General features: G+C 42.2%; 1 protein-coding gene across 1 annotated transcript in view; it reads left to right on the top strand.

Annotated features, from left to right (window-relative positions):
• The window catches only part of ZMIZ1 (zinc finger MIZ-type containing 1), a 159031-nt gene that overhangs the window by 95224 nt on the left and 48583 nt on the right, over positions 1–15224 (top strand). The window contains exon 4 of the mRNA XM_059821143.1: positions 14248–14392. Coding sequence (XP_059677126.1) covers positions 14248–14392 — 145 coding nt within the window. The remainder of the gene's footprint in view (positions 1–14247; positions 14393–15224) is intronic.

Genomic DNA, 15224 nt, shown 5'->3' with positions numbered 1-15224 from the left:
ATGAACAGATATGACTCAGAAGACAGAGGGAGAACAACTATGTTGTGTAGGAAGTTAAAAAATGGTTTTTTTACCATTTTTTTGGCCAACACCACAGTCAAGCTGCACTGCCTGCCTTTTATTTTCTTCTCTTTTTTTTTTTTTATTTTTTATTTTTACTCTTCTTGACAGCCTTTGGAACTGGAGCTGGTGTCCTGAATTGATCTTAGCAATCAATATGAAATCCAAGAGAGAACAACCCAGATGTTCTCAACAGCCAGTTTTTCTTCTTTCAAGAGGGTTGTGCTAACAAAGAGGGAGAAGGATGATATGTGTGTGTAGTATACGAGCAGGAGCAATTCCAGTGAACAGCTCTTTCTCCAACGTCAATGAAATGACCCAAACTGTGAAATTTTGAAGTGCTGAAATTTCTAGTTTTCATAACACCAAACTGCAGGTTGCTAATGCAGATGAATTTATATTGCAATAGACAAAATTAAATGGGGTATTGTATGAAGATATTATTTGAATGTGGCCAAATTTGGACAATTTGGCTTTTTGGAGGCTTTATTGCGTGGGGAGGTACATATACGGGTTCTAAGCAGGGAGAAAATGTAGTAGAAACTTGTTCTCAAAGTAAAATACAGGACAAAAAGTATGCAAGGAAAAAAATAATAAAATCACACCTTCTTGGAGCCCACGTAATCACCCCTTCTCCTTTCTCATTAAAAAGTCAGCCAGCACCCTCAGTTCTGTTCCTTGTTCCCTCCATCCTTGTTCCCTGGGTTTCTGTTGCTCTTGAGGGTTCTCCTTGTCTCTTCCTCCACCCTCATGTTTTCAAAATTACTTCAGTCTATTCCCCTTAGAGAAAATTTCCTAATACTTGGCTGCAAACCCCTTCTTTCTTTCAAGCCCTTCAAGTAACCAGCTCCTTCCAGAAAACATTCCTGTGTTAATTTCCCTGAGAAATTTTTGCCCATGCCATCTTGTTTTTCAACTTTTATTGTATTTCTTTCAAGTTCCTTATGGAAGGAGACAGTTCTTATGTGCTTGTGAAAGGCCATTTGTATAGTCCCCAGGCAGTAAGTAGCCAGGCACAGTCTGTAGGCAGTAAGTGCATCTCTCTAACCTTTCAGAAACCTTACATTTTTTGAATATATTATCTTGTCTCTTGCTCTCATTTTTGACCCTCTGTTCTAGCCACTTTCCCACATGATATCTTAGTTTACATTGCTAAAATTAAAATTATCATCTGCTAGACTGACATGAAAGTACTTATCAATGTATAAAGGAGAAGTTACGTTTTGTAAAGTACACTTAAAATCGTGTATTTAAAAAAAAAAAAACCAGACTGGTAGAAGTTGTGTAAATGTAATACAAGAGATTCAGCCTTCCTGCTACTAAAGTTGTTTACTGTGTTTTCCACCAACTTCAGTAGGAGCAGGAACTAGTCCAAAATGGTTCTGACCAAAAGAGGAGAATTTTATTTCCCATCTGCTTGGATAGCATCTTACTGTGTGTTTTACGGTAGTATTTGGTGTTCAGATGTCCATTTTGATTCTTCTTATCCAGATGTTCTGGGAGCATAAAATAGACGTGGTTGCTGCTCAGATAGGATGTTTGCTCTAGTGCTGGTATAGACTGCTGCTTTTCTACAGGCTGTGAAACAGAAATGCTGTCCTTGTGAAAAGCTCTGCAGAATTAACAGGGCTTGAAGTCTTGGGAAATCCTCTGCGTCCCTCGCTGCCCTCCCTCCTCCCTTCTCCTCTCCTCCTCGGTATATGCTCTCTTCAGATTTAGCTTCTGAAGATGAAAATCTTACCCCGATAATGTCTTGTGGGTATTAGTCTTGGATAAACAACATTTTTGTAGGCTGTATTGGTCATGTCAGGTTGTATTCTAGTCATTTTCCCAGAAAACGCCCTGAGGAGTCACATACAGCTGATCTGAAATGGTTTCCTATTTGTGTTTGTTACTAATGCTGTGGGATTGTTGAAGCATCCAAATCATGTATATATATTTATTCTTTAAAATATTTTTTAAATCATCCTTTTGCACTGCTCTAACAGATTTGCTGTAGAAAATTGGCGCTAAAACCTGGTTCCGTGTGTCATTAGGACTGTATTATTTTCTCTGTCATCGCAGTCCTCCGCCTGAAATATTCACAGGAGGCTGGGAAGACTCATGCTGCAGTTCCGTGCAAGATGGGAAAACTGTTCCCGCGTGTGGCATCCATGCTGTGCTGTCTGTCTCACTTTCTCACCCGCCCACCCCTCCCCACGCTGCCTTGCTCAGGCCCATTCGCCTTTTCAGTGGCTGAGATAAGATGTCAATGAGAGGGGAGGGAGGGTTAGCAGAGCTGCTGGAGGAATTGATTCTTGTCTGCCTCTCCAAGCCGTCTGTCTGCACAGCAGCACATGATACGGTTTTGCACAATACCCTGCTAATGCCCTAGTCAGCAGCTTCCAAGGAAAGAACTGTATTGAAAAAAATTAATAGCAGTCCTCCGCGAGCCGCAGAGAGTGCACGGACCAGAGCTAAATTTGGAAAGCTAAAGCTTATTTCATGCAAGATTATCAGAATTATTTGGGTTTCCAAATGCGTGCTCACACACATGTACGTATCACTGGCCAGCTTTTCCACGTGACTCGGCTGGATCCAAATGCAGTTGTTATTTATAGATGGCAAGAGCAGTGATGGCATTACCTTATACACTCCAGTCCTGAAATTATAGCACTTGTGTGCAGGGAGAGGGGGCCAGATGCCCTCTGTGAGAATGTAGGCAGGCTGTTCTTCTGCAAAGGTCCGTAAGATGAGGTAGCGACAAATAACCCTTCCCTTCTTCCCCATTTCTTTTTTATTTTCAGACAGAAAAAAGAAAGATATTGAAAAATGAGTGTGGGCTGTGATTTCTACTGCCTTCTTCCCTATATGCATGTAAAAAGCCATTAGCCACATTCATTTTTTTACCTCTCTCCTATTCCATAGATAACCTATTTCTACCTATGTAAAACCATAAATATTCCCCTGAAGACAAGGAAACAGCAATTTCTAGTCTGTCTGAAGCTAATGTTCATACTTAGGTTTTTAAATAAAACAGTCTCATGTTCAAAACTTCTGTGTGCTTGTAGCTCAGTTAATTGGACTGAGGCATGTACGCGTGCACTGGAGCTGTGTCTTCGGATCCTGCCTGTGCAGAGAAACAAACAGCTGGCTGATTTCCACCTCTGCAGAGTGCCGTAGCCTTGGTGCTGGGGCCAGACTCTGAGCTGGAGCAGGGAATTCATCTAGCTGGGGGAAAAACACAAAACAAAACCAGATAAATGTCTGGAAAAAAAAAAAAGAAAAGAAAAGAACCAGTCAGATCAGATCCCTGGTCAAGTTCACAGGGTGGTCATGAAAAGAGATGCTTCAGCAGAGCTGGGAGCGTGCAAGCCACAGCAGGGCATGGGCACAGACAGCAGAAGAGAGGCCTGCTGAAGGCAGTATTGATGCTGAACACTTTGTACTGTGAAAATACAAGCAAAATAATCTGAAGATCAGGGTGGGGTTATTTAGATGTTTCTTATTTTACACCAACTTGAGTTTTCTATGTAGCCCTAATCGTAACAGAGCATAGATGATTTGCTAGTTCTGCTTTATTGGTAATAAATAAAATAAACACAGTGCACGTTGTGTCTTAAAGGGTATCGGAATGCCTTAACAAGAGCATCCATGGCTCACAAAGTCTGCTCCTTTAATACAACCATATTTGGGGTGAGAAATGTTCATTAGCCCAGTCGACACAGCTAGAAGAAACAAACTTTCAGGGTATAGAAGCCCTTCTCTTGCTCAAATTAGTTACCGAGTTCCCAATGCAGCTTGGGAACAATTATTTGGCATTTAACTTTGGTATGTTAATTGAGTGTTAATTAATTAGGCAGTTCTCAAGAAAAGGTGATTGGTAGGAGAGGAGCAGAGCAGGTTGCTAGTAAAGGGAAGATGGCAGGATTTGTGGGGTTGGTGGGACACAGAAGGAAAAAGAGAAGTAATGACTTTGTTAGAAAACTAACGCATTAACTGGGGGGTGAGACGGGAAGCATCGCTGCCTTGAAATTGCAGTGCATGCACACATCTGTCTGCTCTGTATTACAGTATCACAGAATTATTAAGGTTGGAAAAGACCTGTAAGATCATCAAGTCCAACTTGTTCGAAGTAAGTTAAAAACTCCTGTAGGCTGAGTTTCTCTTTGCTGATGTCCTTAACTGTTTTCGTGTTCAGCACATAGAAATTATTTTATACGTAGCTGTAATTTTCTTTCAGAATGAAAGATACAAGGATAGGGTCAGAGTGCTTTCAGCTTTTTCTGTTGAAGTACAAAGTTTTTATAATATGAAAAATGGTCCTGCAACCCCCAACTTTGAAAACTAACATATTTTTTTCCTTGCATACTTAACGAGAAGTTGGAAAAGGTTGTATTACACTAATCATACAAAAATAAAAGAATTCTGAGGACACCTGATAAAACATTCTTTTCCCATAAAAATGCGAAATAATGTAAAATTGAAGCAAAGAGCGAGACTGCAGAACCAATAAGCAAAAGTTCCTAAAATAGCTTTCGGTCCTTCTCAGAAGTTCTGGCTGCGTAATGTTAACTTTGGAAACACGTTTCTGCTATAAATTTTGGTTCTGTGGTTTTTCTAATTTTTTTTCCTTCTTGAAAGCCTCCCCAGATGTTTTACAGTTGTTGTTTGAAAATGTTCCATGGCAGGCACTGAGACTGCGGGCACAGAGCAGTAACGCCTTGATGTGGTGGTTGTGGTTTTTCCTTGCAAGGAGAGGAAGGTGTGTGATCCTCTCTGTTCTGGAACTCATTCTGTCGCAAATGGTGTGACCTTCAGGACATCACCTGCTCACGATTTCTTTCATCTTTAAAACTTAGCCAGCAATCCATGCAGCTGGATGGCCGCTTCAGCAGTTTCTGCAGGAACTCCCCACTCTCTAACCGAGATGTGAAGTATTTTTTACATTTCTTGTCTTTTTGCAATAATTACAAATACAAGCCAGATTTCAATATTTTTTCGATGCAGACTGTTTGATTGAAATCCCTGTGTTCACAGTCATAGATTCATTTGATTGTAAAAGACTTCAAAAAGTCATCTATGTCATGCCCCCTTGCCCGAAGAATCCCTAATGCTGCTCTCCTGGATGTTTATCTGACCTTTCTTCGGCATCTCCATTCCTGGAAGTTCTTCAACTTACCCCTTAGGGTATTTAGGAGCATTAAGATGCTCCTAATACCTAACCTGTGTCTTTTCTATCTCTTTGTGTATTATTTTTTGGTGTTTCTACTGAGGATATGCATAATGCTTTGTTATTCAGTAAATTGGAATACTGCTCTCAATCTGCCCTCTTCAAAAGAGAAAAAACAAAACAAAACTGCCAAAACCGCTACTCCGTGCAATCTTTTCTTGCAGGTTATATTGATAATTTTTTTCCTAATCATTCTGATGACTTTTCTCCCCCTTATGGGGCTGTATATTGTGGTGGGGTAGAGAGAAAGGAGAATTGTGCATCTTTCAGACCTGGCTTGCACTCGTGCAGCCGAGGAGGCTGGTTGAGTTTGCTGCAGCAGCACAGCACCGCTCAGCCTCTGTGCAGCTACTGCCTTCAGCTCCACTTCCAAGAATTCTTGCCTTCGGAGGTGGTTCTCACCTTGTTGTTGGGAAGGTGCACAGTGTCGTAATTTGTACTTGTCCCTGTTGGACGTAGTTTCAGACCATTTCTCCAGCTTTTCAAGATGATTTCAACACCAGATTTCTGCAGTGAACTGATGCTTCTTTCCAGCTTGTGCCATCTGTAAATTGACCCAGAATATGTTGTAGCCCTTTATCCATTTGCATAATGGATATCCATAAATGAAGCATTCAGTAATTTCAGACCCAGAACAAACTCCTGCAAAAACCCATCTGATGATGCCTGTTTCTATTGCTGACCGTTGGTTTAATAGTTTGATAAGCTTAAGTTTCCAGCCATTTTGTGTTGTGTTCAGCTAGGCCTTATTTCCCTTGTTTATTTGTAAGAATGTCACATAAAGCAGCACTGAAGCCTCACTAAAACCAAACTAATCTATGCGCAGGGTCTCTTGTCTGCTAGTGTAAAGAAAGTACAGAAGTGTGGCGTGATTTGTTCCTGACATATCTGTTTTGGTTGTTATTCATTTTTTACTTTCCTCTTGGCCCTTTTGAATAGTTTGGGTTATTTTTCCCCAGTAGGAAATGGGACTCCAATTCTGCAGTTACTCCTTCTCCTTTTTTGAAGATAGACTCTGGATTTTCCCTTTTCCAGACTTCCATCATTGTACTCATTGTGCATGGATTCCCTGTGTTCAAACTCTGGTTAAATGCCTCTGGTATTTTTTTTCTAGCACTTTTGGGTGTTAGTGGTAGTGTTAGCTCAGGAGTTGTTTACCGTAGTAATTGGAGGGCTCAGGGTGGATTAAGTGAAACTGAGCCTCTCACCTACAGGTCACTGGTTTGAATCCAGACAAAGATGAGTTAAAGCGAGTCACTTCCATTTTTCAGATGCCTGTATTATGTGTGAAATCTGTTGATGGCTAGAACTGGCATTACAAAATAAAAGCATACAGCAGTAATGAAAGACAGTGTTGTTTGAAATCTAAGCAGTGAAACCAACAATTGGATGAGTAAGAAAACAAGCAGTCTAATGCTATTGGAGTGCATTTCCTTTGGAAAGCCATATCCAGGATTCACTTGCTGGTGGCCTTTCACAAGCTTTGTCTTCTCTTTATAATGGGACATGTTTTCAGATGTAGCAACGTGGGTACAGCTAAGCCTAAATGAGATGCTTACGTATTTTATCTGGATCCATGCAGAGTGTTTTGTGCTTGCCAAATTGAGCCATTGTTGCTGTGTTTTGTAATGTATTACTTCAAAGTTAATGTAGTGAATCTGGTAAGATGCTCTGCCAAGTTCTGGCAAGTGTAGAAGGAAATTGGGGAATCCCAGTTCCACTGAAGTCATGGGGTAAGGATAGCAGTATTCAAATCTGTGTTTCCAGCATGTGCTGTTCCAATTGGCAAGAGCTTTGGCGGAAGCCTATATATATGCGTCTTGAGAGGTATTAGTGAAAAGCTGAAGATATGCCAAGGCAAGCTGGACCCATATTCAAGACCAGACTTGTACGTGGTGTCACTCCAAAGCAGCAGCCTTGAAAGCACATGCTAGATAACTCTCAGGTTTGCAGTAGGGGTTTTATTGAATAAAACCTCTGTTAATTAATTTGATATTACATTCACGTTAATTAGGTATTCCCCATGTTACCTATTTTGCTACAAACCTGTGTGGTGTTTGGTTTTTTAATGGTAATACGTAACTGCCTTATAGATCCTACTGGGACAAAATTGGGTATTTCTGCAGGACTCAGCTGTAGCTATAGTAATGAAGGAGGCATTGGTGATATGGGTCATTCCTTGGATTATTAGCAGTAGAAACATGTATCATACCCTGTTTCACAATGTTGAACCATGGCTGTTGACTTGGTGTTCCTGTTGCGATGAGCAGGGCAGTTCATGCCTCCCAAAGCACATTTTGAGCCAGCTGCCCCTTCACTCTACTGGGGAATTCAGTTCCGCACAGTTTGCTGCGTGGTCGCTGGGACTAGCACTTTTTAAACCTGTGTGCATTTGGAGGTGGACCAAAGATACAACTTGCTCTCCTCACTACTCTACCAGTGGAGCAGGTTTGTGTTGGTACTTTCAACTTCAGATAAAATCAGGCAGTTTAATCCAACTTGTTTACTTGGACTGTTTAAGCTAATGTCGCTGATTTTGCCTGATGGAAAACAGCAAGCACAGTCCTCAGCTGCTCAAAAAAAGCAGCCAGCTGGGGTGTAAGCCTCCCAGTATGAGGTGGGAGGAAACACCTGGGAGCAAGCACTGGCTCTGTGCCGTGGGCCCCTGCATGCGGAGCGGGCATCGTGCCGGCAGCCAGAGACCGTAGGCCTGGGAGGAGGGGTAGACTCCCTGGGAACCACTGTGAGTCCGTGTTGAACAGCCAGACTGCTGAGCAATGACTACTTCTGCTTTGTAATTGGCTTTATATTATACTCCTTTTGTGCTCTCGGCGTTGAGGCAGATACAGAGCAGGAGCTTGTGTAATGACAGGGGTAGGGCTCGTCTGTCACAGGGTTAGGACACGTAGGGGTACCTTGAAAGAACTGAAGAGGAGGCGCAAACACGCATACTCTGAATCTCTCCTAATGGATAGTTACATCCTATTTCCTTTGTGGCCTTGCTTTCCTGCCCTGACTGACTGTCCTACAGGTTAGCCAGCCATTGCCAGGCTCTGCTGGAGTGTGTGAGGAGGAGAGCTGCAGGAAGATCAATCCTTGAAATAGTTCGGGATGACCAGTTTCTCCCTCTCTCCATTTCCCAGCTCTTTAAAAGCAAAATGGCTTCTAAAACACAAGGAAAACATCAATTTACTGCTGCCCAAAATTGTGGACAAAGATTCCATCCTTTTAAGGCAATTGAAGTTATTTTTCTAATACTACAGCACATTGAGCATTAGGAAGTTAACATTTTTAATATATTTTTCTAAACAGTATATAGTCTCCATTTTTCTGTGTAAAAAGAATAACGTTCTTAAATAACCAAGACAATAGTTATTTCCACTCCTCTTATTCTCTTCGCTGCTTCCCTTCCCACCCCACCAAATCTTCTCGCTGGATGATTTCTAAAAACTGTATTTAGATTGCGGAAGAGGATAGAAAGCCCTCGGTAGCTCTGTATTCCACTTATCTGGAATTCTCCATGTAAAAAATATGAATTTGTTTCTAAGAGCAATATAAAATTAATGGATATGAGCTGTGAAAAAATACTGAATTTTCTTACTTGTGCTGTAAATATCTTTTCAGCCAAATGTGTTTCCTTCTGAGACACAAAACCAAACTAGCAAGACGGTGCTGAACAGATAGCTCTCTGAATCAAACTCCTCCTTTTTTCCTAATATTTTCATTGCAGTGAGTAAGAAATACGGGTCTGCCAGTCTGCCTATTGAACTATCTACTGCAGCTTAACTGCAGCAAGGAAGCGGTAATCCTATTGTGCTCCTCCAGCAGTCTCCTGGGAAGCAGAAGGCATTGAAATTACTGAGCTGTTGTCCTATCCCCTCCTCACCTGTCTTTGTGGCTGTAAATATAGTGTCTGCCTGTAAATAACGGTTTGCTGCACCTTTAAGCACGTCCCCTAACAAGAGGCAGTGATTTACTGAGGTGATAAGCTGTAACTAATACTAGGGTATCATAATAGGTAAATAGATTAGCACCATGCTTCTCTGTATTTTGCTTTCCAGGGAGCCCACTGGCTCATTCACTCGGAGATGCTTACTACAGCACTTTGCACGGAGACAAGTTAAATCAGTCAGTTACAGGATTGCAGCTATTGGTGCTGGTGTGGATGCAGCTAATGAAATGCATTAGTGAATCTATGGGGTAGCATTGATTGCTTAGCCTGTTTTCCATCCCCTTTCTGTTCCTTGGCCCAAAAGGGTTTGCAATGGGCTGTACCAATATTCGATACCATGGCTATAAACTATTCTTTGAACTGTGTCATCAGCATCCATCATGTAAATGTTGCAAGTACACTGGCATCAGTTGTTGTTAAGAAGCAAGAGGCGGTGCGGGCCGCCTGGGCATGATCCGTGGCTTCGCCTAGCTCGAGCTCCTTGGTTTTCCTAACGGAAGGGCCCGGCACTTCCAAAGTGGTTGTGATGCTACTGCTGGGCGATGGGCGCACACAGCTCTGAGGGACGGGAAGGTGCCGTGAAGTAGGCAGCCGATGCCTTTGTTTCCATACTGCCTGGCAGGTTTTTGGCACAAAAGGGCCCTCACAGGAAAGGAACAGTAGCGGGGCGGGGGGTGTATGTGGCCAGTCCTAATAATTGTGTTGCAAATCTTGTGATATTTGGCACGTTCTTAAAGACCTGGCTCCTGGAGGCGGGGGATTAAATAACAATTGCTTCCTTTCTCTTTCAAGCAAGGCTTAGCTCTGTGGTTGCAGACAAATGCTTGAAATGTGGCTCGGGCTGAAGGGGAAAAAAAATAAGTCCTTGCCTTCCAGCCCTCTTCCCTCTCCTAGTCCCTAGGATCCCAGTGTCGATACATTGCAATGTCTTAACGATTTTTTTCAATGAAAGTGTTTAAAACTATTGGAGGCATCCAGAAGGACATAAAGTGTGGCCAACTCTGGGTGCGTGGGAGTATTTATGAGTATTTTAGGTCCGTCACATTCTGTGCTGAGACACACTCGCAACTTCTGGTCCTCTTCAGAGAAAGGAGAAGCAAAAATGGGGCTAGGTGGCAGCAAGCTGAATATCTCTGAATGGGATTTTTCTCTCGCTTCCTTAGGGAAACCCCTTGGGGTATTCGTAAATGAAATTTCTCTTACTTTTAAATATTTCTGGTTTTCTCTATTTCACAAATAGAGCTGAGGCTGCTCATTTCTGTGTTGGTTTCTTAACACAGGCGTCGTTAGCAAATCAGTATTGATTTATTCCTATGAAAATATATCAACTCTTAAAGTAAAACACAATCCTATTAAGAATGATACAGGTTTTGCAAATGAAGAAAAGTAGGTCAAATATTGCACCAATCATCCCAGAGTGTGTCCCTTTAAGCCAAATAAATGTGTGAGTACACTTAAACTGTCAGCACGTCATTTGATTGCCATTATTATGCATCTTTTGGCATGAGCTGGCAGAGCCCTCTGTGACTAAACAGGGGTTGAAAACGTCGATTCTGGTGTATTAACCAGGTTATATTTTACACCTGGGCCGCATACAGGAGCGTGGGGGGATGCATGTTTAAGGATTTTTCCTTTCCCCCCATTGCAACAGTTGACTTCAACTTAAGCAGGAAAGCCACATCATTATATGCAAGGGACATTGTAGCAATGCAGCACAGGAACACGATTTAAATCTGATCATTAAACTGCCGCAGCAAGAGGCTGCGAGAGACGGTGCGGATGGTCCATCTGCAAAATCTGTGCTCCTGTTGTACGAGGAGGAGGGGTGGAGGGGGGAGAAAAAGCAGCTGCTTGGCTGTGCTATGAGAGGGAGAGACTGACTGTTGGCACCATCTGTAGCTGTCCTTTGTGCTTGCTGCTTTATCTGTTCATTATAGTATGATACTGAATTTCTCGTGCTTTGAGTGTAAATGAGTTGAGATGCGCCTAATACTGTCAGCATAAAAAGCAGTAACTAAGTACACTAAAGATGAATAGTGTAATCTGTAAATTCATTTTGAGTTTGTTTCATCTTGCTTGAATAGCCCAGGAAGTGATGTTCTCCAGAAGCCAGCTGTACCAGATGTGTGTGGGGGTGCGTATATATTCATCTTACCAAGTGGGGAGCGGAGCAGTGGAGGTGCATGGGGCAGGGGAGAAGGGAGGCTGCCCCAGCAGAGGAGAGCAGACTCCTTTAGAGAGTTCTTGCTCCTGCTGAGCAGGATAGAGGGGGACTGGTAACTCCTAAGGTGGCTACAAACAGCTCTGTTTTCATTCCGTGCACAAACACTGACGTAGGGAAGAGAGCGATTATTATACATGGTACATGAATCAAAATGTCTCGGGGGAGGAAAGGTTAAACCTCTCCGTAATGAGTGCTGTGATAGGGATGAGTAAATTTGCTACGTTTTATACCTGCAGTTTCTTAGTTTCTAAAAACATGAGTCCTCTCCAGGTAACTTGGTAGAATGAAACCATCCAGTTTATCTTGAGGGACCTCTTTGTTCTTTGATGATTTACGTTTCACCTTTATAAATGTGTGTATTGGATATTGGTAATAAAAATAACTCATTAAGATGTTTTCTTATCTTCACCTCACCAAAGCAATGCTATCTCATGGGCATATTCCTTTTCCGGGAGTTACTCTGCTTTTTTTCCCAGCAGGTTTGGCTTTTGTTTGCAGATTCATGTCCTCAGACCCATCGGGTTGTTGCTTTTTATCTTATTTGTCAAGTGCATATAGGTGTGCAGAAGGAGCAGCTCCCTCCTCCCGTCAAAGCCTCCTTTAAGATGGACAATTTCCATTTGACACCGTAGTAATTACACAGAGCTGTGGAAGTGCTCAGCATCTACTATTACTCTGCGACGGCTGCGTTTAGCATTCGGCAGAACACTTTGTTCATGTTTCTCAGAGCTCAAGTGGACATGGTGCACGGGAAGAAACCCTGTGAGGCAGGGATTTGTATATCCAGGCGGCTGGAAAAGGGGGAGGGGGGCCTTTGTCACTGGCACATTAGTAATGATATGCCAGGGAGAAAAGGTGAGTATAATTTGATCAAATCCTTGTTGACAGATTCCTTGGCTAATAGAGAAGCAGCTTAGACTGACACTCGTTGCTGGAACACTTCACAGAGCTCGGGGGAATGCTTTCTGTAGCCTACATGTGAGGCTGACAATTTCCGAGTGACCATATTTAGTTACATAAAGAAGCGGTGTCCCCTTTTTGTCACAGCAGAGCTCTAAAATGCCTCCCTAAACACTGCTCTTGACCTTCCGCTTGATAAGTGCAATGAAATTACTACCTCTCCTTTGTCCAAATGTGGGATTAATTCACAGGAATGGCCCAGGCTTTAAGTAATTTTCTTCTGTGGCCATTAAATTTGAGAAATTCCAATTGTTTCTCATACTGGAAAATCATATTTGTGGGTGTTCTTGGCAAAGCAGGTTTCTTTTTCTCCCCTACAAATATGAATTTACAATTAGTCTCTTTGGAATTTGTTCTAAGTATATGTTAACAGTACTTGTGAGTAGCTACTGGAAAAAGAAGGTGGTGTACCCTGAAATGATAGTTTGCTATTGCTTATGATTATGTTATTTGGTGAAAAGACAACCATTAGAAAAATAAGAAATTAAAATAAAAGAGCTTCAATATTAGAGAATTCTGCACTTGTGTCTTTTAAACCAGCAAGCCTAAAATTACATTAGAGCTCTCCTACTCTAAACTGCTGTGGCAGCTTGGGTTTTGAGTCGTCTTCTGGTTCTCACCTACTTGTGCAATCTGTTGATTTGTGTTCAGTTCATAACACCTCAGGAAAGCACTTAGTTAAAAATTAAATATGAAGCATTTTCTTGTTCTGAGGGTCTTGTAAAGCATACTTTAAAGAAGGAAAAACCCCAAGTGCTTCCACTTGAGAACATTTCTTCAACTGCAGAATTTTGAAATTAGTCTGCACTTCATTCCGGTGAAACTCTTCACCGTGTCATACCTTGGTGACTTTTTACTGGAGCCACTTCTGATGCTGGAATTAAACAGGCAGCTTTGAGGGTCAGTCGAGTGTTGCTGGAGGCTTCAGTGGGGTGTCTTCGGTGGGTGCACTCACAGGAGCCAGACTTCACCCGCGCTTTCTGGGGCTCTGCTTATTGCAAAGTAGGCGGTTTCTGTAACAGGGGCAGGTCTTTTCCGAGTGTGGGTGCATGAGGGAGAGGCCACGTTTCCAGAGATAATGACCCCTTTCATGTCTTTAGAGGGAGTTGCAAGCTTTTCGTCCCTCTTGGAAATGTCTGCATCTTCATAGTTCGTAAGCGTGATTTTCCTGTAAACACAGAATTACCCTCATTGACCAGAAGATTAGGCTCATAATGGAAATACACACTTAGGGGTTGTGCTGGGTCAAATATAGATTTTAGTGCCTAACTTTATAACCATACATCAGTGTGGCCATATTCTCCTGTTTATCTATTCAAGACTGCTAGCTGATAGTAATTTTGGAAACGAATTCCTGTCCATGGGTTTGTCTTCATGCCTCTCCAATTACTCCTTTGCACAAAAATAGTCGAACAGAAAAAAGATCTTGTTGTTCTTTGCTCCCCTCTGTGAATGATGTTTTCTGTATGTTTTTGTTACATTTCTATTAGTGTGAAATGAATTATTCTGCATCTTTTTTTCACTCACAACAGATATCCCATGTCCTTGTGCCTCATCCATTCTTCATCTCTGTGCCGCTCAGCTCAAACAAGTTCTCTCGTGCCTCCTGGGCTGTGCAGAATGTTTGTAACTTGTGTAAAAACATTATAATGATAGCGTAGGGCAATTGCAGACTCAATTTGATAGGATAATAATGTGAGTGGTGGTTCGTGGACAAGCTTTTCACTCCTGGGGTTTGTCTGTTCGGATCATGACTCTTGTTACAGTAGCTTGCATCTGCACTCGGCTGTGCCAGTTCTTCAGTTGTGCGCTTACTGTCATTGTGTTCTGTTTGCACAGCGCTGCTTTCGTCGTGGTGTGAGGAGCTGGGACGGCTCTTGCTGCTTCGCCACCAGAAAAGCCGGCAGAACGATCCTCCAGGGAAGCTACCCATGCAACCCCCCATGAACTCTATGAGCTCCATGAAACCCACCCTCTCTCATAGGTGAGTCTCAGCCCAGTCCGTAGGAGTGGCAGTCTGGGCAGATGTACCGCATCACAGATCTGTTAATTGAAATGTTTATTACCATTGACGGAGGTAGCTACACCGTTTCACGCACTGAACAGCAGTACAGACAACAGGGGATCTGTAATTACCACAAGTACTAAATAAACTTAGGTTTTGTCTTGGCTATTACCTGGAGCATAGTGAAGTGATGCTTCCATCTTCAGATCTGCGCTCAGATCAAGAGGGCTTACTTTCAAACTTAAAGTTGTGCCCTAGAGATAAACTTATACAACATGTCTCTCACCAGACATTTTCCTGCTGTTTATTTAAATACAACTGGCTTTTCTTGAGGTTGAAAACATTTCACCGATGTTCTGTTTTGTAAGTGTCCTTGGAAATGTATTGTATACAAAGCAATTGTATAGTGGGCGTAGCCATAGGTGGGAGAATGTCCTATAACACCTTATATCAGGTGAGGATCACAAAGCACTTATATTTAGAGAAAATGTGAGCATTAAAGGACACTGGAAGAAGCTGAAGATGTGAAGCCTTTGGTTACCAAATTAAGTGAAGAAGCAGTATTTGTATTTCTTGTCTGCAGAGTCTTGGTCAAGGCAAAAGCTGAAGAATAAGTGTAGACAGGATTAAACATTCATTTCATGCTTTATGTTTCTGGGAGCTTTTTTCCAAGGCTGTCTATCCCTCAGCATCCCATTAAAGAAATCACAAATAGTATAAATTGTTTTTAGTGTAGGGCACTTTTGTTAGTAAAGCATTGTAGGAGTGTGGATGAGGCTAAATTCCTTGTACCTAGATTCCATGGTAGCAT

Source organism: Gavia stellata, chromosome 9 (genome assembly GCF_030936135.1).
Source record: "Gavia stellata isolate bGavSte3 chromosome 9, bGavSte3.hap2, whole genome shotgun sequence".
Lineage (NCBI taxonomy): Eukaryota > Metazoa > Chordata > Aves > Gaviiformes > Gaviidae > Gavia > Gavia stellata.
Note: the sequence above shows the minus strand (reverse complement) of the source record. Positions and strands in the feature narration are given on the sequence as shown.